The sequence below is a fragment of the Meleagris gallopavo genome, chromosome 4 (assembly GCF_905368555.1).
Source record: "Meleagris gallopavo chromosome 4, MGAL_WU_HG_1.1, whole genome shotgun sequence".
NCBI classification, from domain to species: Eukaryota; Metazoa; Chordata; class Aves; order Galliformes; family Phasianidae; genus Meleagris; species Meleagris gallopavo.
In genome coordinates, this window is record NC_139407.1 from 48,138,541 (window position 1) to 48,163,842 (window position 25,302).

Sequence of the window (25,302 nt, forward strand, 5' to 3'; positions counted from 1 at the left end):
AGACAGATGCATTTCCCAATATTGTGTTTCATTACATGGATTGTATAATCCACGACAGGTATACTGAGAGTCACCAACTTCAAAGCCACGTGAATCTGAAATCCCCAACTATACTAAATCCCAGTATTCATGCTAATAAAATAATTAGTCATGAGCCTGCCATGCCTTAAAAGCCATGAAGAACTTGATCTGCTGATGCAATTACATCCCTAAAATATTTTGATTTATAAACAGCACTACTCTTAGGATATAAAACTAGAATATTAATCAAAAATGATAGACAAAGATAGATATGCTCTTGAGCAGAATCTCCAGAATAATGGAAAAAATGGTCATAACACTATTGAATATGTCTGGCAATTAGTATACATGCAGCTCTACGTTTGTGCCAGAAAAGGTAAAATTAACAGCCACAAAATAAGTAGAAACTTTAAAATGGCAACAATTTGTTGCATTAACCAAAATATATTTAAATCTTAGAATAAAAAAAGAGATGTAGTGATAAGAAAGTTATGACAGGCCTGTAAGAGCAGTAAATACTGTTCAGTTTCAACATGAGCAGAATAAGTTGAGTAATTAGAGCTCTCACCCCACAGAGATATCAGTTTCAACAGAACACTAAGCATCGGATTAAAAACTGAAATTTCCTTTTTTACAACCAAAACAAAATTCACTGCCATTAAATAACCTGACATTATGAGAATACTCTAGCATTTAAAGGGGCACAGGTCTTACTTTATGAAAGCTGTGTATAATACCAATAAAACTGAGCCAAATGCAAAACAAAGCAAAAGTTTGCTGCTGTTCAGAATTCAGTGAAACTACAGCAAGAGAGTTGGCATTAAAATCAACCGCCTCTTCTCCTCTCTTGTATTTACATAAACAATCCCATGAAGTATAAGCAGTGGTACTGTTTGAAATGTATCAGAATATACATTCTGTACTAAGCAGCTAAATTTTACCTTTAGGTCCTTCTCAAGTCTGTCTACTTCAGCTCCCAGCGTGTCAATGATATTCTCACCATGCTTAAGCATGAATGCTTCTAATTCTTCTAGGGTCTTCACTTGCTGAATTTCCTTGCAAGAAATCAAATTCAAGAGGTTGAATAAAGGATGGGGGGTGGTGATAGTGCTAGAAATAACCCTGCAGAGGATTCTGACATATTTAATAGGAATAGAAATGCAGAAAAAGAAAAAAGCTAAAAAAAAAAAAAAAAAAAAAGCAGATGCCTTCGCTATTTCCTTTCAAAACATCACCTACTGACATATCAAAGGCACAGAAGTATATCTATTTGATGCAAATAGCTGGCTCATCATTACACCTCCATTTGACATATAGTTTTCTTTTCTTCCTTTATTTGCAAACTAAGCCTAGAAAATTTCATTCATTTTCTGGAAGCTTCTCGGGTATCACTTGCTGGCAGAGCAGGATACTGTATTTTTTCGTTATTTTCATGCATTCCTGCTTATCCATACGCTGCTTAGCCTGGGAGTCACATTACCAACTCATCTTAAATCCCACAACAATTACTGTGAAAGCTGCTGTAAGTAATGCTCCTCAATAATATGAAAAAGAAACTCAAAGACAGCTGATAAGAACTAAGACCAGGAGATCAAGTGTATAACAAACTGAAACAATAAGGTTAAGGAAGACAGGATGTTACACTCCTTGATTTCCTCAGAGCTCTTACACCCAAGAAGCAAACTGACCAGAAGCCATTTGTCCTCTAGTATCTCAGCCATAGAGTGGATGATACAGCTGCAGTGTAGGACAAATAGGTGATTTGTAAGACTCAGTAAAAGAGCCAGTTCATCACGTGTATACAACTACAAAACAACAGCTTTGTTTTTAGTTTTAGGGTAATAGGACAGTAGAGACTAATCATGTACCAAAATAAGGTTAAAAAAACATCCCTCAATCCCACTGATGTTGGACTATCACAAGGGAAGTCTAACAAGAAAAAGAAGTGAGATTAACCTGAATGACAGCACTTCAACTGATAAATTTTACTACTTCAGAATAAGCATTGTTGATACCATTACAGGATAAGCTAGCAATTCAAAGAAGCACAGACAAAAAGGCAAGTGTTATGACTGCCCTTGATTATGGATGACTGAGTCCTACTGAAAGTGGCTATCCTTTAATGATGTTTTCATAGCTGACACAAGGGTGCTACTGAACAGCCGTAAGACTTGGCAATATAAAAATAAGCAAACCTGTGTTCCCTGTTGCACAAATCTGATAGCTCTCTTCCTTCCAAAAAGTATATTAAATTGAAATCCAATACATGAACAGATCACTTATTGCTCTCTCTATATATACACACACATAGATATATACTTTTATTGTTATTAAAGGGCGTTATGTTTTAAAAATTGAAACGCGGCCTTATGGCTTAAAGACTTGCAGTAATTACACACAAACTCAGACAACTGCTAAGTCATCTTTAATGGACACACATACAATGCAGACATCAAATTTTCATTTTGAAAGGACAGCAGAGAAAAATCTAATAGCTACACAAGTAAATGCATTTAATAAATAGTTACTCGTGAAAATAGATGTGTCAGCAAAAGATTTTTGCCTACTTAAAATTCTCCCTGTAGTTTAGATAGATTATTCTTTACTACAGACTTCATAGCTTTACTATGTAAAATTAACCCTAACTCAGTGGGGTTCTGCATTTCAATACTGAAGGAGGGATTTAAAAAAGCTTCTCTGAACTACTCTAGAATCAGAGACATCAAGGATGGTTAATTGATGAATGCGAATGCTGCCAAAACGCTGAATCACACCCTGCAAACAATCCATATTCAAGTCTAGCCTGAAAGGCAAGATATATAAACTGCCACTGCATCTTTAGCACCCAAGGCAAATATCTGTGTCAAAAAGCATGTTTATTCTTAGGTGATAGGCTTCTAGCTTTGCCTGAAGTTGTTGTAATTTAAAAAAATAACATCTGTTTGATGAGCTGTATTCTCACCAGAATGATTTTAGACAGATCTGCATTTTTCTAAGTTGATTTAAAAATCTGTCCTCTTTTTCACTCAAGCCCTGCTAAGCCCAGAAATGGGTCTATCTCAGCAGCATGTTATCACAATTCTGCATACAGATACACTAACACCAAGTAAAAACATCTGCAAACCTTCAAAATGAAGTCATTTCAATGTCTCAAATACTTGAAAAATTTTTAAGTATACTTGAAGCTGCAAAGCAAAATCAAATGCTGGAAGTAACAAAATCACTTTGTTTAAACATACTTGTAGCAGCTGTTCAATGTCTTGTTTTTCCAGGTAAGAACGTGTAACAACCCGTCCATCAAAGTCTACTTCTGCCTTGAATCTCACTTTGCTCATTCCCATATCTGTGGCTTTAACATCGTGAATTGCTCTGAAACCATAATTTTTAAATTCAAAATTATTAAAAATCATTTTGTCATCACGCACTCCATTAAATACTGATTTACATTTAACTAGTTCTATCACTCCCACAGGTACCTGCTACACCAACACAAGCATCCCCACCTATTAAAGGGATGGCTACAACAAAAGGAAGACTACAGGAAGCACGGTAGACTTAGAATTAGATTTGTAGTATTTGAGAAAAAAGCTAGAAGCTTATTTTTAAATTCTAAGTACAACTTATTTGATACCACACGGAAGGTTTTGTGCTTTCCTCCACTCTAAAACATAATTTATTCTAGAATTAAAAAAAAGGTACATGCAGCTATTTAAAAATCTTTAAGTACCCTCAATTCTGAGGTAAGGAACAACGAGCTGATTCATGGTAGTTACTGGAAGGACTTGTTGCAATTACAGAAATGCCCTTTCCTAGCTAAATGCACAATTTGTAAGGGTGTGATTTGGAGAATGTTCTATTCCAAGCTACATTTAACACATGAAAAAGTACTGGATGTTGCGTCTGGAACTCGTTTTTGATCATACTGAATAATTGATCATGAATAATCACAGTACAGCTGTAACTGTGACAATATTTATTTATTCAAACGTCCCTAAAAGATGCTTCAAGATGAATGTTGCAATATTTTGGACAAGTGAATCCTTCTGTTTTGTTACTATATAGCTTTATTCAATTTTAAGTAAGTTCCACGATGCACAAATAGAAGTAATAACCAAAAAGCCCTATATTTTTCAGGAACAGGATACAAATAAACTTCAGATAGAGACATATTGTAGTTTATTACAACAGTTCAATACTTTAAAATAATAATAATGAAACTCTTTTACCTTTACTTCCTTAGTTAGATTAACAAAAGCTTACTTTATCCTTAACACAAGTAGAAATTAAAATTGTCCCTGCATATTAAGTTTCCACATTTTTCCATCCAGGCCAGAAAAATCCAGACTAAAATGCGGGAGATGAATTGCAGAACATTCAAATTTTTGAAATTTGTTCAGACATTTCTGAAGCATTCCTGACAATGTAGGACTTAAATAAAGGAATAGCTTAAAGAAATGAAAGGTCTTTTTTTGTTTGTTTTCCTTCAGACCTTGGAACTGACTACAAATAAATAAATAAATACCCTAAAATATTGTAGCTGATTTACTCAGAAACATATTCACAACTAAAGATCAATAAGAAAACCAGAAATGTTTTGCTTCTAAATTAAGGCTAATAGGGTTGAAGAAATCCAAAATAGCTCCTTAAAAAGCATTTATTCAAGATTTCTGAATTACAATGAGCTCTAAGCTTGCTCTTTCCAATTGCAAATCTCCAAAGAAAGAGAAATTAGCATCACGTTCATTCTGTAAGCATCTAACGTGCAGAATCTATTATACCATAACATTACTGCAGCACTTCAGTGGCAGCTGCTACTGAACTCCAGACACTGAATATTAACAGTAACACAGAATTAAAACAGTTAAGTCTGATAAGCTATAAAAGCAACATGGCAGCATCATTTCTGTGCTAGCATTTCATGTATTTGAAGTTACTCCTAAATTTGTCACGGCCTTCTCAATTAAGTCATGTGACAATTCTGGGAATTAATGTGGCTGCTGTTACACACATGCAGTTTCCTTTCAGCTGTGGAACATCTGGGAGGTAGAAGCATTCACTTATTAAAATTTTCAGCACAGAAGTTAGTAACAATTAACATTCTAAAATCTCAAGACAGAAGATTCCACCTTAAAACTAGGAGACTTTTCTTAAGTGCTCTCATGATTTTTCCCATATGTTATTTTCCTTCTTTTGCTGTTCAGTACAATTTTTGAGTTGCAAAGATTCTCACCTTACTACAGGGTCACTTTCCAGTAACTCAGTAAGTCGCTGCAGTTGTTCAGGTTGAATAGATCGTCCCAGCAGGGCTTCAGTGTTAGTGTAGATCAGAAATGCTGACACAGTTCCTAGCAAAGTTCCAACGCCAAGAGACCCCACGCTGTCATAGTATGGGTTTCCTAAACAAGACATCTCAAATTAGTTTATGGTGCATTTCTAAAACGTATCAGGTAATTCAGATTTCCCACTGAAAGGAGAACACAGTTTGTTCAGGTGTGGTTTCTTGTTTTGTTTTGGGGATTAGCAATTCTTTATTACCAATCAACAAGAGGAAGTTAGAAGAAAAAAAAAGTTATCGTTAAGATAAAGCCTCAAATCCCTCCCTTCCCCCAGACAGAAAATACCATATATTCCTTTCTACTGCAATACTGATGAGTACGCTGTTCAGTTATTTGGGTTTCTGGGTGCAGATTTAAGTTTATACATTTTATATATTACATTTATATGTAATAGCACAACCAAACATCTTTGTTCTTTTATCAGTGAAGCAGCATTGTTTTATGAAGTTAATTATATAGCTGTAATTTTGATGGAAAACAAAACAGATTTCCTACATGATCTTTCCTATCAACTCAAATCCTTTCAAGTATTAATCATTTTTGGAACACAGTTTTTATATAATGGACACTAAACATGTATTCAAATTGGTTGAAACAGCACTGTGTTTGAAATTTACAAAGGAAACTAGAGTTGGAATTAAAAAAAAAAGACTTCTCCATAAAAAATTTAAACTTGCAACTTATTCGTTAAAAGCCACAAACACAAAATTGCTGTACATTTTTTAAACAATTATTTTAAAAAGTCAAAACTTTTAAGAGGGGCAAATAAATAACATTCCCTCAATACATTTTAACTGTGCAAAGACAGATTTTGAACCAGTTGCTATACACATCATGCATGATTTTGGTCTGCCACATTGCTCGAGAACCTTATTAAAATCAGAATATAATACTAACACCATTACATATCAAAAGGAAGGAAAGAACTGCTTCCTTAAATTCCCCTCAACATGCACATGCAGCTGAATACCACTGATTACAGAAGCACTAATTATGTAGAATATTTAATTTAAATATGTGACTATAACAAGCATATTCTTAAAATATCTTAGCTTGTCCACAAAAACAGCTCAAAAGAAAGTTAGATCCATTCATGGACACATACTTTTTCAAGCCTAATCCCTTCAATAACAAACACAAGGAAAAACAGACTTTTTTTTTTTTTTTTAAATACTTTTAACTCAAATTACTGGAAACCAGATCAGAGAACAGCACAAATTTCTGAAAGCCCATATAAGTTCAGGGATCAGAGAAGAGTAGAGCTGTATTTAAGTCAATCAACGCAAGCCAAATATTCTGTGTTCATATAATTAACAGGAAGAAATTCATACTCAGTTTGCCTCAATTTGAGGCAGAATTTTACCTGTTAAAGAAGTCAGACCCATACAGGTAGCAGCTACAGCCACGCTCAGAACTGCTGCAGCATCTTCCAGTAACACTACATTGGTACTTGGATCACGACTCTGCACAACTGCATACACAAAAAAAATTAGACTGCTTTGGAAATCTTAGTTTTATGACATTCTGCATAGTACTCTATGAACAAAACTAACACCATCAAACGAGACAAAAAGATTTCTTAACTATATAGTTGCAAACTGTGAATTCTATATGCTTTCACAAAGCATTCACAAATAAAGAGAACAAACCCAGTGCATATCATGGAAGCAATTGTGGAAGTTTCTCCTAAACATTTTAAAAGTGTAAAGCAGTATTTATTTAAAAAAAAAAAAAAAAAAGGATTTCAGTAAGAGTGTTTAAGTACTGCTACTTAAATCAACAGGTTATCATCTAATTTGTAAAATGTCTTTCTTACTAGAATAAAAAATTAACCAATAAAGCAGGGGTAAATTGGAAGGGAAGGGACAAAATTATTTCTATAATTATGCAAATGGAATCAAATAGATTCTGTTTTAAATAATCACATACCTTACTGCTACAAGGACACATACCATATTGATAAAATGACAGACCCTTGGCTCGAGCACTCCTGCGGATTTCATTGATAGCGACAAGAAGGGTAGCTGAAACAAGACCAAAGTAGCTGCTGAAAAAATTAGAGGCAAAAAAAGAAGTGTTCATTTTGAAAAGGGGGGATTTTTCTTCGTATCATCACAACAGATCATCAAGAAAGAAAACTGACTATTCATTGATCCTCTGGCAATGCAGAAAGTGTTCTTTTCCCCACACGCCTCCCCATTCAAATCATCAGTTAATCCACACGGATAGTTAAATACCAAAAAGGCATCTAGATACACTTTCAAATGCTGCATTTTTCAACTTCTTATTACAAGTAGGTAAAGTTTTCCATTTCTTTTGTTTAGCACAGTTGTCACCAACAGAGTTCAAAATTCTACTGCTGTGTAAGTAAGGACTACGTATAAGCAATTACTCACAATACAGTCTCAGACATTAAGAATATTTTAATAGAAATATTGCTTGGAGCTACATACCTCCTTCAGATACCAATGACCCTGCCAAAATGCAGTATGCCTGTATGGGGTGAGGATGAAAAAAAGAAATCTCAGTTACTGTCATATTGATCTCTTTGCCACAGACTACCCTAAAGCTGCATTCCAGAATGCCATTAGACACCTTGCTATGTAGTTGTTCATAAATAGAAAAACAAAGGTGATCTTGCAACCCACAATACTTGAAATAGACAATATATTGTAAAATAGAAAAGAATCCTGGCAGGCAAAACCTCAAAACATAGTTTCAGTTAAGTGTTCTGGGATTCAAAATGACTCAAGAAGTGAATTTCAGAGGGTGCCATTACTTTCCATTAAGTCAGCAGTACCACGTACAGATGTAACAACAAAACAAGATTAGCTTACCCAGAGAAGAGATTCTATAGGATGAGGGTGGAGTAAACCCATGATCCCATGATACCACGAAAGTCCTGCACCCATCATGAAAATGCCCACCCCACTAATCAGGGAGGCAATATAGCGCATGTTTGTGAAACCATACCTAGAGATAAAGAAAGAAAGTGATTTAGGAAAATAAGTTACCACATCTCCACAAACATGTCTACAAGCTTTCTCTGAGACCACTCAAAAAACATTATCAAGTACATACTAAGACATCAACTATATATATTTATCTAATTCCTTTTCAAACAAACTATGCTAGCTGTTCTACGTCTTAGAGACTGTTTTTTTTTTTCTAACTACTGTAAAAAAAAAATTTCATGTCACTTTCACATTATATTGAAATGCTACTTCTAAATAAAAACTCTAACCTTATAGGCAGCTAGTCTACACAATTTTTAATGCTAATGAAAAGGGAAGAAATCTTTGACATCTTTATTTCAGCTAACTGCAAACCTTTAATGCTTGCAGTCTTTATGAGAAGAGGGAAGAGGCAATGAAATATCAAAGTGTACCTTTATTCCTTATATTAAATGCTACTGCAAACAGTACATCTCTCAGTGACATTTAAATAATAGTACATAACACCAACATGGAAGAAGTGAAAAATGTGATTGTTGAAACATTCCCGGCATCTCCTTCCAGTAAGTTATTTAATTAAGATTAAATTTCTTCAAATTACTTGAAGCTCCTAATGGTGAAAAACTGAAGTTACTACGTAAATGAGACATAAATTAAACTATTGCTTACAATTAAAAATGACTTGCTCAAATATGTAAACTGTAAAGCATGTTATGACCAAGAAACCAATCATGGAGATGGTAGCTTCAGATGTTCATGAAGCCATAAGAACGTATCACTAAAACCTGTTACTTAGCTAAGAGCAAACAGTAATTTGAGTCAAACACCTCTTCTTGAAATACAAGTAAGTTCACTTGCAAAAAAAAAAACAAACAAACAAACAAAAAAAAAAAAACAACAGAAAACACTCTGTTGGGGTTTGGGTTTTTTTGTTGCTGTTGTTTGTACTTTAAATGTTAATATTAATGTGAGTGATATGTAAAAACAACAAATCTAATCACTGGAAGAGGCAGAAGAGTTCAGAATAGCTTAAGAAGAATAAAGCCAATTAAAACAGCACATCAAAACACATAACACAACAAAAAGCATTAAATATAATATGTATCAAGCCACTGAAGCTAGAACTCCCGCAATTTGGGAGAAATCTGTCTGCTTTTATTTTTTCTTCATATTAAAAATAACAAGCATTTCAGAAATGATATAAAAATGGCACATATAAAAAGAATAAAAACTGCACAAAGCTGATCTTACTCCTACATATGATTACTGAAACCATTATTTACTCCAAAAGCTTACGGATGACTAGGGTCAGGCGTCCTTGCAGACTGACTGATGCCCAAAGCTAGCAATGCCTATTTAAGACAAAATAAAAAATATATATACATTAATTGAAGAAAATATTAGCACAAAACCATGACAATTAGTAATATTCTGTTTCATATGAACTTGAAAGAGAAATAGAAGCAAATGCAATGTGCTGATTTGCATATATGTTTCTGTTCTTCGTGTTTTATTAGAACTGGAGCATAACCCTTAGTAACTGTTAATCAAATGTAACCTTTTTCCTCCCCACAAAAAAATTGTTAATTATAACTGTAAGAGATTTTAGAATTGTAACCTGAAGGGAACACCACATGTAATCACATGTGTTATCACTCTGCTTCAGTGTGAAGAAACACAGTTTTTCAGGAAACAAAACCACTTAAATAGATCTCTTTTGAAGAGGAATTATACAGAGACTATGGTAATGGAATATAATTTTAAAGCAATAATTTCATAGTTCTCAGCATTCTTTTACCAAGGGATGACAAAGCAAACTCCATCATTCCATTACCATACCTGACAGGAAAAGTTTTTCTACTTAACATTCAGATAAAATAATGAAGAGGTATACTTTGTACGTCAGCTTTGTTTCACGTCTCACTGACGACGCATGAACTACATGAATACAGTTCTAATTATTATAACTCCTCTTTCAACTTACTTCTAAAAAAACTTTCAGAATTTACATTGACTTGTCTCATTCTTACATTAACAGAGATTAAAATTTAATTGCTGAAGTATGAGGACATGCATGCATTAAAAATTAAGACGATCAATATATCATTCTTGTCCAGGATGAGCAGGGATCAAGGCAGAGAGGGATGATCACATGCACTAAAATTCAGGTATTTGGTTCTGATTCTGCTTCCAAATGCTAAGACTGGTTACATTATGCATGCGCATAGTGACAAACAAGATGAGGAATAAGTCCCAGGACAATCTGTGACTAATATTTTAACCTGTATAAACTTCATCAGTGTACTTTCATCCTGTTATTTGAAGAGAAAGTAAGTACCAACTGAAATAGGAATGATGAATTATATGAAAAAATAACAGCTTAGAAGGCTGAAAGTAATCACGGGAGAGGTAAATCAATGTACATATACTACAAATAGAATTATCAGAGCATAAACACTAGCCCAAATATTAAAATGGGTTTTTATTTATAATCAGAGATAACTCTTTCTAGACTCTGCAAATAAGGTCTCTAGACTTGGTCAATTACTCCATGGTTGGTTTATAAACTCTCTGCCAAATTACAGACACTAGTGTAAAGAACAGAAGTGCAGCCAGATAAGCCTGCAGCAATTACTGTATTTGCCAAGCGAGTGTGCAACAGAGTAGCAACAACACTGCACTCAGACTGCAGAACAGCAGGAAGAGCCCTGGGTTTTGCAATGTTTCTGAAGTAATGAGCATTTCTGACAAAATATGCCTTCATCAGCCTACAATTTGATAAGAACTAGACACAATAGCAGTATGTTTTACGTGATACTCCCTAAACTAAACTAAAAATGCACTTATTTATTATTCGTATGCAGTGAAGAGTACATTGCGCTCCTCCTACATGTATGCATGCATAGCTTGTCACACCCTGGGCAGGCTTCATAATCTGAATGATTTAAATCACAAAATTATTTAATCACTGAGAAGAACACAAAAATCACACTCTCTCAGATGTAACTGAATAGTTAAATAAAAACTAAGAAGACTTTAAATGGCCTTCAGACTAAATACTAACTAGTACACTGAATAACTGCTTTCCAGGATGATAAAAACAAGTATTTACTTTTATTCTTTAAAAAAAATAATTACAAATAAGCAGCATGAAAAAAAAAACACCTCACCTGATTGCATGTGTCTGCTAAAGAATGTATAGCTTCTGAAAACATACTTGCAGAACCCGTGTAAACCCAAGCAAGTAGCTTAAAGAAAAAATTCAACCCATTTCTGAAAATAAAGAGAAGAAATAAGCTAAAAAAGCAAATCTGAATATTCGGTCTTTAACGTTTTCAGCAAAACTAGAAGCAGTGTATAATCATGCAATCCCACTTCCCACTTACTAGAGGAATATCCAGTAAGGACAGAGGAAAGTTTTCAATTAAGAGAAATTTGTGAGGCAAAAAGGCATGTCATTTCAAAAGATAACTAAAATAGCTAAACAAGCATCTTTGCATAAGTTTCCATTTTGCTCCTTTGTATTAACAATGTCTTAGTAAAGAAATAATTCATTTTAAATATATATTTTACAGATGTACAGGTCTTATCAGATATGAACGGTAGCCACCATTAAGCCATGCTTAGGAAAACTTCACATATTTTCATGTATGATCCCAAACACTCTCTATGTTCACTTCCTTTAAAACTGGATTATTAGTTACAAGTTTGAGTGCAAGAAAATGAAAGACACAGTACTGAGTAACAGCAGAAAGAGAAAATGGTGTCATTTGCTGCTGTCATATGAAAGATCTTTAAAATGTACCAAATAAAAGGCTTCCTTTCACAAGAGAACAAGGACAAACAACTTTAAACATCTGCCTCTGCATGCCCTTCATAATGTTGGTTTTAGCTTCAATAAATTACTTAAACATCTTAAAAAAAATGTGCTCTTCTCTGATCACAGAGATACTTTCTCTCTTATCTCCACACACTGATGAATGTATTTACTGAACATCTTTCTTGCCAACAGGAAATAAACAAGTCTATTAACTCCAGTTACAGAGACAAAGGTATCTTCATCTTCAGTACACAGAATGTTCTCCTTTCCAGGATAATAAAAATCAATATTTTTCATCTTTGCATAAACAAAACTTTTTTAAACTTACATGCAAATAGCTACCATTACCACCTTCCCTGGTCCCTTGAAAAACATAGCTGCTGCACTGGAGCGTGGCTGTAAAAAGAAATAAGAGAATATTAAAACAAGTTACTAAAACAAAGCAGACAAATCTTGAAGAGAATCTCCTAAAGTATCTACTGAACAAATTACTCAATAACATCTTTGTACTGAAAAAGTGAAACTGTAGTCCTTGAAGACTATTAATTTACTACTGAATGTTCACTGAACTGCAGTGAGGTCTTACACATTACTACGAATGGAGGGCTATAAAAAAGACAAACAGTCAACAGAACCTCCAGTCTCCACCAGGGGCCACTGCAACCGTAACAGCAGGAGCCAGCTGTTCAGCAGGAAAATGAAATCAGTCTACCATGATGGAGCACCTGGATCTAGGGAAAACATCTGCCTCAGCAAAGAGGAAGCCAAGAGTAATGCAAAAACTTGTGTGACGGCTTTTTCCCCTCAAGAAACCCATTGCATTTTCTTAAATTAACAGCATATTTACTACACATTTATAGACTATAGGTCAAGCACATCCAACTCACAGCCCACTTTTTAACAGTACATGCATTTTGCATTTGTGAACAATTATTGTCAAGGATGAAGCACAGGAAGAGTCATATTTCAACCAAAATCTCTGATGAACACTCTGAGAGCTCACTAAGGTTTGCAACCACTTCCATCAAACTAGGCATTAGTTTCACAAAACAGGGTCAAATATCCCACTAGTTTTATGTTTTTGATGCTCTCTGTTTTTTAAGTTTTAATAAAAATACACAAAAAAAAGATTTTGTTACCTATATACATTAACTATAGTACATTTTATATGAGACCCAAGACACTCATGTTTGCTCAATGAGGCACAGGCAAGCCAAAATGTTGGACACTCAAGTGATGTAGGTAAAATCCAAACAGACACAATTTTGTTACCAAGAAGGCAACAGACAAAAAAAAAAAAAAAAAAAAAAAAAAACGCCTTACACTTAATAATATTTAGATAGTTACATTTATTATGAAACTGTTTCATAACTTTTTTTCCCCTTTAGAAACTGTCACAGTACATCTCATGATTTTTTCTAGCAAAAAACATTAAAACAACACTTACCTTAGTATTTCCAAAGAACTCCCTGTATTCCTTCAATAGCCTTTGGTTTCTAAATAAATCTGCAGCACAAAATTGTTACCATGAATATTTTCTAGTTACTAGAAGTTTTGGGAATTTAAGGTTTTGTGGCTTTGTTCCCTCCCCCCCTCCATATAGCAGCTGAGTTCTAATAAAGGCTGAACAGTCTTATCCAATTAAAATCTCCTGAAGGGATTTTTGTTTGTGAAAATCTGCCCCCAGTATTGTTAATCAGAAATAAGTATTATGACCTTACGCAAAATGCCAAATAAAATCTGCTACGATCCCATATGTTGTCACCATTTCCATCAACAAAGGATCACATACAGAGGGAAAAACTCAAAATACAGTTTTTGCTTTCCTTCCTTTGCCTTTATGTTAAAAAACAAAACAAAACCTCCAAAACAAACAAAAAATGAACGCCAACACTGTATAACCGAATCCAGGTGTTCTACACTTCCAATCCTTTTTGCCAAAAAAGGGAGAAGAGAGGGTGTTTCACTGCATGACTCTTAACTTCCGTATTTCTTCCCACTCACTAATGTGGTTTGTTAACTTCAAAGTAAGCAATGCCATACTCCAGAGGCAAAATTGTTTCAACAATAAAAATATTTTAAAAAAAAAACAACTCTGATTTTAAAGTGTAAAACTGGAGTAAGTACTTTGAAGAGGTATTACTTCTCATGACATTTAACTGACCAGATGGATCCAAATCCATTACAAACTATACTGATTTAACTGTAGCTGCAATTGATATACCAGGATTACAACAATAATTTTAAGCAAAAAGATGATTTTAGTATGTTTTTACCCCTTCCGAAGCAGAAAGGCACTGAAGTCATTTCAGAAGAAAAATAACTGAGTAAAGATATAATTCAAAGATTTAGATGAGTTTTACAACTTTGGAATACTCTCAGTAAGAAAAATCCTAAACATTTTTTATCATCCAGAAATGAAAACTCCCCCTAGAAACAAAGTATGACAACAGATTTCAACTGAATATATGTTCTTGTTGTATCAAATGATAAATAAACTATAAGATAGTAAGAGAATATTACCATATAGATAGTAATGAGTTGCACTAAGAATATTCTATAAAATCTTACTCAGTAACTGTCCAAATTTGTATATTCTCAATGAAACAACAAATACATTGACCATTTAGTGGATTTCCAATCATACTTTGTTGTATACTTAAATTAATTTGAAAACTCTATACTTACTTTCTCTGTATTTGATCTCTGCCTCTTTGCGTCGTTTTCTCTCTCTAGCAAGAGCCTCTGGACTACCCCAAACTTCAAGAGACCTGTGCAGAGTAGAATTATCTTAACAGTGGTTCTGTTTATGCAAGTAATATTCAGTGAAACAGCAAACCTGTAACTGCTTTTTAGTTTAACTATGTTCAAATGTCTTTCCTAAAAAAGAAAATCACATCATTCCCTCTGACAAGAAGTCGTGTATTACTTTGCAGGACAAAAAATTGGGAGAGAGGCAGCAGGGGAGAAGTGTTTCACCATTGAACACATGAAACATAGCCTCCATGAACTCAGTTACAGTTACAAAAATTAAGAAATAAAATGTATTCAAATAGAAAATAGTGAATATTGTCACCCTTTCGCACTTTTAAATGCTCCCTCTTGTACAATCCATTTTAAATGAGCCAAACATTCCCTTTACAAAAATTCTCTTACTTTGCCTCCACATCCGATCTCAGGTACACAGTGAAAGTCTCAGTGTCATCATGGGGGCTTCGTCGTTTAATTTTCCGCAGTTGATCCAAATCACTAAGGAAAGTGGACAGTTTAGTGAAGGTTGTATTATTTTAATCCTAAATTTTGATCTGAGTGTATTTTCCACAGTCAGAAGTCCAGATTATGTAGTCACACTATGAAAATATAATACAGTGAAGACAAAGTAATAAAACATTTCCAGTGAATGATCTGCACGTAACTGACTGTATACAAGTGCTGTACGAGAGCGTTCACATCTTAGTCACCACCATTTAGAAATATTATGCTGAAAAAAATAGTACTTTGTAGCTGAGAATTTCCTCTTTCAAACAATGTAATTCTGTTCTCTGTATCTGTTGTAATTTCCTTGGAAACCAATAGGAGGCATTACTTTTGGAGTTAGGCTGCAGTGAAGCAGATTATATTTTACTTCAAATTACAGACCTCACACAACATGAAGTTTTCAGCGATTAGCTGCTCTACAGGTGGACACTCCTCAGCCAATTTTATGGTCATATAAATACAAGTAAATTAATTTAAGTAACCACTACAGAGACATGCAAGCTAAGTTCAGACTCCTAACGCACTGCAACGGTAAGTAAAAAACAGCTAACGTTAGCCACTTAGCAGTATATACACTGCAAAAGTGCTCAGAAAAAGTTGCTGTGCTGAGTCACTCTAGAATAATTCATTGTTACTTTTGATGCAAAAGTATTCGCTATTTAAATTTCAACCCAAACCCACCTTACCTGGATTTGAGACAGAACTCATTAATTGCTCTGACTCCAGTAATGAAGTTGTTCTGCGTATATTTTGGTCCATACTCTCTTTTTTTGAGGACTGCTTTCACTTAAAAACAAAAAGAGATAAGACTGTAGCAGAAATTGCAAAATGCAATTCAATTTCATATCAAATTGTGATACCTCTAAGTATCACAGATCCTAGAACTATTGCTTGTGAGTGAGGCATAAGATGTGTAAGAAAAGACAGGAACGTTCACACTTGTGGAAGCAAGTAGCAGTAGGATCATTCTATCTCCAAAAATGTTACTTGACTAGTTCAATGATCTCAAACATCCTACACAATTAACAGTTGCTGTCAGCTACATATCCAACAAGTTCAATGTCAGAAATGCTATCTGTCTGCTAATACAGAATTCAAGTATGGCAGTTTGGAAAGCCTTTTCTGACAAAAGAAATGGCATCAAAGAACTCTGCTTCTTTTTTTCCCATCACCTAACAATTCCAAATTCTGCAGGTAAGATCTGTAATCTTTGCAAACTGCACAGGACCTCACCTTGCTAGTGAGGAGCACTGTGATCTGATGGGTGTTGTTGTTTTGTTGTTTTTTTTTAACATGAGAAAGGCAGGAAGGAATGTGGAATGTGGATAGAATTTGTGTTCTCAGTCAGCTTTTCTACAGAAATACTTTAATTTAAAGGAGTTTAAAGAGAAATTTCTGTTTTAAAAAAGTTCTTTTCCAGGAGTTTATAGCATAACTCACAACAACATAACAAAAACTTAAAATACAGATAGAGTGAAAGCAAGCATGACAAAATAAAATGATGAAAGAAAGATATGCCTTTATTTTATCCAGTTATGTTTTTAAACAATGTAAAGACAAAAGACTATTTACTACAAGCACATCAGAACACTACGGGACTCAGATTAGGCAGTTCACGTGGTCAAAATATATTTAGAAACCACACTGATTAGATTAACTCAGCAATAAGAAGGAAAGGAGGAAGACTTAGAATAAGGACTTGGGGAAGATCAAGTATTTCAAGTATTCAGCTTAGCTGCACTAAATCTGAAATGGTGAATGCCTAAAAAGATACAAGGAGGACAGACTGTCGTAACAGGTGAGAAAAGTTCATTTTTTCCCCTGACAAATTCATTAGCCTGAAATCAGTAATTAAAAAAAAAAAAAAGTTTATAGATTCTGTGATTCTGTGATAAGAGAATAATTATAAGTAATACTCCTGCGCTCTACTTTTTCAGGAGTCGTTTTCAAACAATTGGGTAGCAAACAAATCTGATATACAAGTATTTTTAAAATGTTATTCAAACAACTTTTAATGTAACTGAAGAGAAAACAGCTACTCCACAATCATCCTTTTTTTGACCACTAGTTGACAGCAGTAAAGTTACAACACATGAAGTGTTTCTTTACCTTTCACTTGGATGGGTTCTTTAAGGAAAGTCTGCTTTTGATCTGCATTGCCAGTATCTCGTCCTGTAAAATAAAAAATAAAGCTCACTGCAAATGTGGAAACAACTAGGGTCTTTTTTTTTTTTTTTTTTGTATAATAGTCTTTTCAACATAAGAACATAGCTTAACATTGCTTTCTATAATGATAATTTGTAAAAAATCCTGGACTTAAAACTCTCAAAACATGAAGCATGAATAGCAAAACATTCAATAAAACAAAAGACATTTAACATAGTACTGATCAGTGAACTCCTACCAGCTTGAAAAAGAGCACAAACATGTAACACATAGCAGAATATATCTTGATTTTTAAAACATATTTTAACAGTGTACTTAAAGTTTGGGGCAATTTTAATGCAAAACTTTAGACTACTAAACACAACTTCTATACAGTTTATATCTGCTGATCAACATGCAGTCAAATTTTAAGGGACTGAAACTTTGAATTTGCAAAAAGCCCTTGCTATTTAAACTAAATATTTAAACTAAAGGCCACAACTTTGGTGTCAGAAATTGGAGTTATATTACCACCAAGTCTTTTAGCTCTTTCAGAAGTTTGAAGTGATGACTCTAGAAGAAGAAAATAAAATATGATTTGCAATACTGTGAAGAGAATCTTATTACATGGAAATTAATAAATTCCAGTAATGTAAGTGAAATTTTTAAGAAAAAATTTGAAGTATTACATGAAAATTTACAAAAATACTGCATCTTTATCTCACACATCTTGACACAGCTTTCAGAAAAATAATCTGATGCCTGGAAGCAATGAGATACTCGTACCTTGATGTGATACTCAAATTATGCAGAGGTCAGATATTCTTAAAGCTTGGACTACAAAACTGTATTTTCATCAGAGTTACTTACTGCCTTATCAGCCACTAACGAATAATGCTATTATACTCTGTAAATTATGAGTAAGAAAAACAGAAATTTAGGAAACCAGTCTAATCACATAATAAACAATGTTGGACCATAAACAAATAGTTATTCTTAGAACAGCCAACTCTATTACTTATTGTTTGACTTGAAAACAAAAGCAAAAGTGCTTTCATTTCTATTCCTACCTGGTTTAAAACAGCAGGCAGCTGACAAATTAGTAATTATTATAAGCTTCAGCTAAGATTGCTTACCAGAAACTGAACAGAAGTATGACAGAGAATTTTAGTAACTCTGCATGAAAGTGTTTACCTCATTAAACACATCCTACCAACACTAACAACAGGCAGATTCATAAAATTCCAGGGGAAAAATAACAATTTATACTTAAGCACAGAGATCACATCAGTTACCTTCTTACACTTTACAGCCTTGGCCTAGGGACTGGAAAAAAACATCACAGTACATAAATTAAAAATATACATCAAATACTTCAATTCACTTGTTTTGCAGGCAAGCAGAGCTTGATGATGGCAGTACTTTCAAGATGAATACATTCTCTTTTTTTTATTTTATATATCCTTTTAACAGAAAAAGCATTTCACAACTTTACAGATTAAGAAATTGAGGCCAATGAAAAATCCATTATTTGGCAAACATTTAAGTTACTGGAAAATTATGGTAACCATTACATACAGAACACTACCTTTGCAGAATCGTATCAAAAAGTAATGCTATTTTTAAAACAAATAGTGGTAACATAACCATAATGCAGAATTCTGAATTCTCTCCACTAGGCCCCAGAAAACACTCCCTATATGAAATGCGGATTTGGAATGCAATATGCATTCGAAAGTGAACTTCAAAGCAAAACATGTGGGCATAGTATCTCTACGGGGTGGTTTCATGCGCACTCACCCTCAGCAACAGGTGAGTCTTACTGTGCCATATGGCACAGCTACCCCTAAGGCTCAGTAGGATTTAAGGCTGTGCTACCACCAAGGGCAATGTCTCCTCCAGATCATGCAGACACAACGTGCAGGATCAGCTCAATGATCAACCTGAACCCCCACAGAACAAGAGAGCAACTAATTGTACATAAAACCAGCCTGAACATCATTAATGTCGGCACAGTTAGAGAGGGACAGGACACTCCTTTGGACAACAGTCACCAATTACATGAGTTCACAGCAATCACAAAAGCAATAGTGCTGGACTAAATTCCACATGTCCAAATTCCAAGAACACCAGTAGCTGCATATTAAGAACCCAGAAGACACCAACAACTACCATTAACTCTACATTTTCCTGTATTTCAGCAGATGTTTTAGCAAGATTTTCATCCTTCAGCAACCATCTTCAGATCAAGATATTCCAAGAAACATAAATGGGAGAAGTATCATCCTATTCTAAAATTTGATTACAAACTTTGGAAACAATACCTAATTGTTACACTTAGAACAACATCTAAGACCTACTTCTGTAGTTCCAAGCATTAGAAAAATAATACTCTTAGCAGACTACACTTACCAGCTTTTCAAGACCATTGCAAAGCCTCAGGAATTTACAAGTTACTAAAATAAGAACTAATACCTGTTAACATGACATATGTGATGCCATGGCAGAGAAAGCACAAGGCAGTGCTGAATTTCTCAAGTACCTAACTAGCACAAAACTGAAAAGTAAGCAGGGTCAAGGTATGCCTCTTACATCAAGTGTTTAATGTGAACGCTGCAGGTGTGACAACTGCAAGACCAGAGAGCCTTAACATATGAAATAGCTCAGCCTTCTTTCACCAATCACCTATGCCCTGATCTGGTGAAGTCCCAGTGTGCAGTATTTACAATCATCCAATCTGCACTACTAGACCATTTCACACAGCGAGCCTGCAATAGTACAGAAAAAAAACAAACGAGCAAAGCGGAATCACGTATTCCATTTGTTACCCAATCCCTGGACTAAATTCCACATTTTAATTTTGATTACTCTGAACCTACATCCTTTAAATATCGCAAGGATAAAGGATTAAGTTTCAGCATTCCTTACCATTTACATATTCAAAACTTATATATAGATTCCCAGAAGAAACAAATACTAGAATTCTGCAGCTCTGGTATCACAGTGGAATGAAAAATAATCAGTTGTTACACACATAATTTTTTTTCCCATTTGTAGAAATGTTTTTTACTTCAGCCCAGTACTACCTGTTCCAACTTTGCGCACAGAGTCTTCAGGGGTAGATACATTTTTATCTTCTGATCCGAGATCTTTTTTCTGACCATTGGAGGTATAAACTCTCACTTGACTCATCAGCTGCACAGGCAGACGATTGCACGGCAAAGCACAAAACAGGCTCCCACTTTTCATTGAAGTTTGCCATCCTGACAAAGAGGGGAGAAAATGAAGTTTCAGACAACAACTTTTAAAGGAAAATGGTCCAGAAATACCAGCATAGGCTGTGGAATATTAACTTAGAAGTACTGATTTGTGCTTATTTTACCAACGCTTAGGATTCATAAAACAACACCACCATTTCCTCACCCCTCTTCAAACACCCCTTTTAAATTCCAGTCAAATATTTGTTTGTTTTCCCCTATACACTCTAGCAAGAAACCTGTAGATGAAGCTGGGACACAAAGTTATTATAGAAAACTGGCTTATTGATGTATTAAGTCCTGGTTCAGCCATACTGATTCAAAGTCTTAACAAACAAATGAACAAAGAACCCACCAGTATTAGTAAATGAACAAAGCCACACCACTACAAAACTATTAGCCAGTGCTGGCACTGTGTACACGCTCTGTGCAAACTGTACGTTACCAATTAACAAAATGTGTTACATTGCTCAACTGAAAAGCAACATGCTAATGAAATTACCTGCAAAAGCGTATTATGTTTTATAAAAAGCCTTAGTGAAGAAAAATCTTCAATTCTACAGTATTTACAACAGACAAATTACAATACAGACATGCAAAAAGCCAAATAAGAAGCCACACTGGTGGGCAGCCTTCAGGCTGCCTGCATTAGCAACAGATTGGCTGAGGCAGCAGAAAGGGCACAGGGCTCCTGTGGAAAAAATGCATTAAAGGAATAAATAATTTCACAGAACAAAAATAGTCAAGCGGTGCTGGTAAATCAGGCCGTGCAAAGTACGATCAACCATGCATGAATAATTCACCTTGCAATACAATGCCTGTTTCATAGAACCACGTATTCCATAAAAGTACCAACAACTTCACTCCTACTTCTACCCTCTATAGCACGCACTTCACCATGCGTGTGTGCACTGACTTGAACCTTGCAGAAAAAAACACCAAAGTTGTCAAATAAGCTCTCATTCTCTCTTAGTGTACAAAAGCCCAGGAAATGAAACTCGGTGACCTTAGTGATAACAGCTTTCAGAAGACTGCAGCAAATACGTGACATAACGCAGGCAGTGCTGCTCCCTATGCTCCAGTGAAACAGGATTGTTCAGAAACTGGCTGGTAATAGAAACTGGTAGATGGTAGCCTTCTTTGCTGCATGCACACACCGTTCTGTAAGCGTTCGCTGACACAGCCGCTACAGAAGAAGGTGCTGCAATTCAGCCCTAAGCAACAGCATGAAAGCTGCTAAGAATTTTAACCTTGCAGAATCTGCGGCCCAAAGGGAAGGCCTGGCCTTGGTTTACAGACTAATACCTCGTTAGTCCGCAAACCGTCATAAAATGACGGTAAACGAACCACGCGCTACGTTTTTGCGGGAGGCCGACGAAGCGCTGGGAGACGCACGCTTGTCACGTTCCGTCCCAGCGAATACAGCAGCACACCGGGCCCACCTTACTGTAAAGCACCCAGGGCCGGCCGCAGCCCCAGCCCTGCCTCAGCGGCACCTACCTCGCTCTCTTTAGACCCCCAGCCCCACCCCAGCCCCACGCAGGGTCGCGCCGCGCCCCCAGACAGGCCGAGCACTCACCGTGGCAGGCGCGACGCAGCGGGGCCGCCTGGCACCGCACGTACAGGCGGTACAGGCTACGGCAGCCCCGCCGCGGGGCGGACAGGGCCGGCATCATGGCGGCGACCTCGGGCGGAGCGCGGCCGCTCCCCGCCGCACGCCAGCGGCCGCCGAACGGGCGGCGACGCGCATCGGAGAAGCCCGGCCCGGCGGCGCGGCACCCCCCTGACCGCGGGCGGCAGCCGGCGGTGGGCGGCGCCGCGACACCCGGATGTGCGCCGAGCTCGGGGAGCGCCCGGCGGCCGCCGCTGACTCACGGGCCGCTCCCGAACGACCGCCGCGCATGCGCCGCGCGCGGGTAACAGCCGTCGTTTTTCGCCGCTTCTCCTCCAGGTGGCGGCTTCCGCAGGTAGGCGCGGCCCGGGGCTCGGGCTGAGGCTGCGGTGCGCGTCGCGTTGTAGTAACATCTCCTCCTCACTCCGCAGGCGGGCGGTGAGCGCCCCGCTGCCGGCCCCCCGGCGTGACACCGCCTGTGCTGCGCCTCCAGCGCCGCGCCTGATCTGCCTCAGTGCAGGTGGTGCCACGACGGCGCCTTGCACGTTGTTATAAAAAGCGCGTTGGCAACTTGAAGCTTTCCAGGATAGTTGAGGTAATCGCTTCTTCGGAGTTGTTTGTGCGCTGTGAGGAGCGTGGGAACGCACCAGAAGCTCGCTTGGCAGGGAGTGTGGATAATTAATGTGTCTGATCATCCACCAAGCGTCTGATCACTTAGGAAAATGACTGCGGTGCCAGTCTTTAACATACCCGATGAGATTTTTCAACAAGGTTTACTGGCACGTAAGCTCTTTAACAGTCATCCACTGATTAGCAGCGCCAGTGTTGCCTGTATGTCCAGTGAAGGCAGATGGGAGTGAAATGCTGTGTGAAATGATTAAACCGACACCTCTCTCCCCTTAGTCCCATCACGGCTGTGCCAGGTGACTGAGGAGCACTGCAGCAGATGCCGTGTCATTAACCAACAGATGGACAGCTCTGGAGTTAAATACTAAATTACTGCGAGTTGTGGAGTCATAAAGGTGTGATCTCATTTTAATGGGGCCGTAACATTCACCTGATGGATGTTTTGTTGGCCCCTTGGTGTTTCAGCATGGGATTTTAAAAAAGTAAACAGTAATTTTAAAAAACTATAAAATCATGAGGTTAAAGTTCCCATTTTTCACCCCAAGAGATGCCTGAAAAAAAAAAAAAAATATAGGCAGAAATACTAGAAATCCTGAAGGCAGAAATACTAGAAATTCTGAAGGGCCCACACTATGCTCCACAGAAAACATGCCAACTGCTGCATTATTTCTAAAAATCTTTTTCGTTAGGGTTATCATTTACTTTCCAAAACCAAATGGAATATCATCACTGAATAATGTCAGTGATTTCTTTTATTCAACTGAATTTGCCTTGTCTGCTTTTGTTGTAAATATGGAACAAGAAGGAAAATAACGCCACTGGAACAGCACAGACCAAGTCACAGACGTTATTGGGCTGGTGGTCAGCCAGGATTTACATGAGCAAGGGCTCTGAACCTTTGCTGATAATGCTTAAACCTGCAGAATGAGGTGAAGAACCACAGTGGCAACTTGTTCAGTGTGGAGGAGCCAGGTGCACTGAGCAGTCACTGACAAATCACCATGTCTTGTGGTGTGTGCCTGCAGCATCCCAAGTCAGAGTCCTGTATCCTTAGACATAACATCACAATTGTTAGTTGCCAATCATTAGTAGTGAGTTTGCCTGTGACAAAAGGCTATGTATAGCCATAGTGAGCCAGTGAGATACTGTTTCTCCCTGAGTGGCAATATTTCAATGGTCAGAATTGCACCCTAATGTTCCACAATGAATAATGGTTATTCGTTAGCTAATTTAGGCCCTTATCTCATGAAATCAATGTAGTTTAAGAAAAAAATATATAAAAATCTAATTCACATTCAATTTGCTACACTCTGACCTGATAATAGAAATGTTTTTTTTTTTTTTTTAATCTTTTCACAGACCCTCCACAATGAGGGAAAGAAGCAGAAAGCAGATCATTTCCCTCAATAATCCCTTACAGGATTTTCCATTTGTTAATGTTTGATGGTGCAGAGCTGTTGCATATTAGTAAATCTGATGGAGGCCTTTGAGCCATTGGAGCAGAGCTCCCCTGCCAAAGTTTTGTGCTGCATACAGAGCACCATTGCCTTGCTTTAGCAGGGGCTTCTGTGCCTTCTGAGCTTCTGGTGAGGAGACACGGCAGGTTACAGGCTGCACCACACAGCTGCCACGTGCTACCTGCAGAGACAGTTGGGGCCAGTCCTGCCCAGCATGCCATCCATAGGGATGTTCATCCTTCCCTTTGCTAACATACCTATCACATGAAGGTTTGGTGTATCGCTTAGCAGAAGGCAGCAGGCTAGCTCTGACTCTGGCATTGGAGTCATTTCCTCAGGCTTTCCTTTGGCCGAAAACACAAAAAAAAGAAAAAAAGCCTGCCACAATGTTAGAACCCTGTTGTATAAAGCATGTAACCTTTTCAGTAAAGACTTCTAAGGCTTTTAAGTTGGCAACTCCAAGATCTGTAATAATTTCATGGCCACCAAATCAAAGCTCAAAATAAACTAGAAGTTAGTATCTTTAGTTTTCAGTGTGTGGGCAAGAGTTTAATTATTCACATGCGGTTCATTCACCTGAATACCCACCGAGTCATTTCCGGCTTTCTTGAACAGCACGCAGCTGCAGTCCCCTGTCCTTTTGCACCCAGCAACAATCAGGAGGTTCCTGTCTGCTCCTAGATTGTCCTATTGCTAAGGAAGCCCGGACTCCTCATGGCACACAGTGATAAACTCATCAGTTCCTTGAGACTCCAGCTGAGACATGTCTGATTTTCTGGGAAGCTGAGTAGGCATAAGTACTGCAGAACTGGTTG

At 36.8% G+C, this 25,302-nt stretch overlaps 1 protein-coding gene and 1 long non-coding RNA gene across 3 annotated transcripts in view; one reads left to right on the plus strand and one right to left on the minus strand.

The window, feature by feature from the left end:
- Positions 1–22,687, minus strand: part of SLC30A9 (solute carrier family 30 member 9) — a 28,928-nt gene extending 6,241 nt beyond the window's left edge. Inside the window, exons 1-18 of one of the 2 annotated variants that reach the window (XM_085223233.1) lie at positions 22,371–22,687; positions 20,621–20,797; positions 18,066–18,107; positions 17,499–17,561; positions 16,076–16,175; positions 15,288–15,380; positions 14,820–14,902; positions 13,579–13,637; positions 12,460–12,527; positions 11,482–11,584; positions 9,608–9,663; positions 8,195–8,330; positions 7,811–7,850; positions 7,310–7,381; positions 6,721–6,828; positions 5,252–5,417; positions 3,261–3,390; positions 963–1,076 (exon numbers count right to left, since the gene is read on the minus strand). In XM_085223233.1, coding sequence (XP_085079359.1) covers positions 963–1,076; positions 3,261–3,390; positions 5,252–5,417; positions 6,721–6,828; positions 7,310–7,381; positions 7,811–7,850; positions 8,195–8,330; positions 9,608–9,663; positions 11,482–11,584; positions 12,460–12,527; positions 13,579–13,637; positions 14,820–14,902; positions 15,288–15,380; positions 16,076–16,175; positions 17,499–17,561; positions 18,066–18,107; positions 20,621–20,797; positions 22,371–22,467 — 1,707 coding nt within the window. In that variant the 5' untranslated portion in view covers positions 22,468–22,687. The remainder of the gene's footprint in view (positions 1–962; positions 1,077–3,260; positions 3,391–5,251; positions 5,418–6,720; positions 6,829–7,309; positions 7,382–7,810; positions 7,851–8,194; positions 8,331–9,607; positions 9,664–11,481; positions 11,585–12,459; positions 12,528–13,578; positions 13,638–14,819; positions 14,903–15,287; positions 15,381–16,075; positions 16,176–17,498; positions 17,562–18,065; positions 18,108–20,620; positions 20,798–22,370) is intronic. The other variant, XM_085223235.1, reaches the window with a different exon arrangement.
- Positions 22,688–22,813: 126 nt separating this feature from the next.
- LOC146544496 (uncharacterized) lies at positions 22,814–24,367 on the plus strand. The gene is made up of 2 exons (XR_014883162.1): positions 22,814–22,998; positions 23,307–24,367. It is a non-coding gene; the product is annotated as an uncharacterized LOC146544496 (long non-coding RNA).
- The last annotated feature ends 935 nt before the right edge of the window (positions 24,368–25,302 follow it).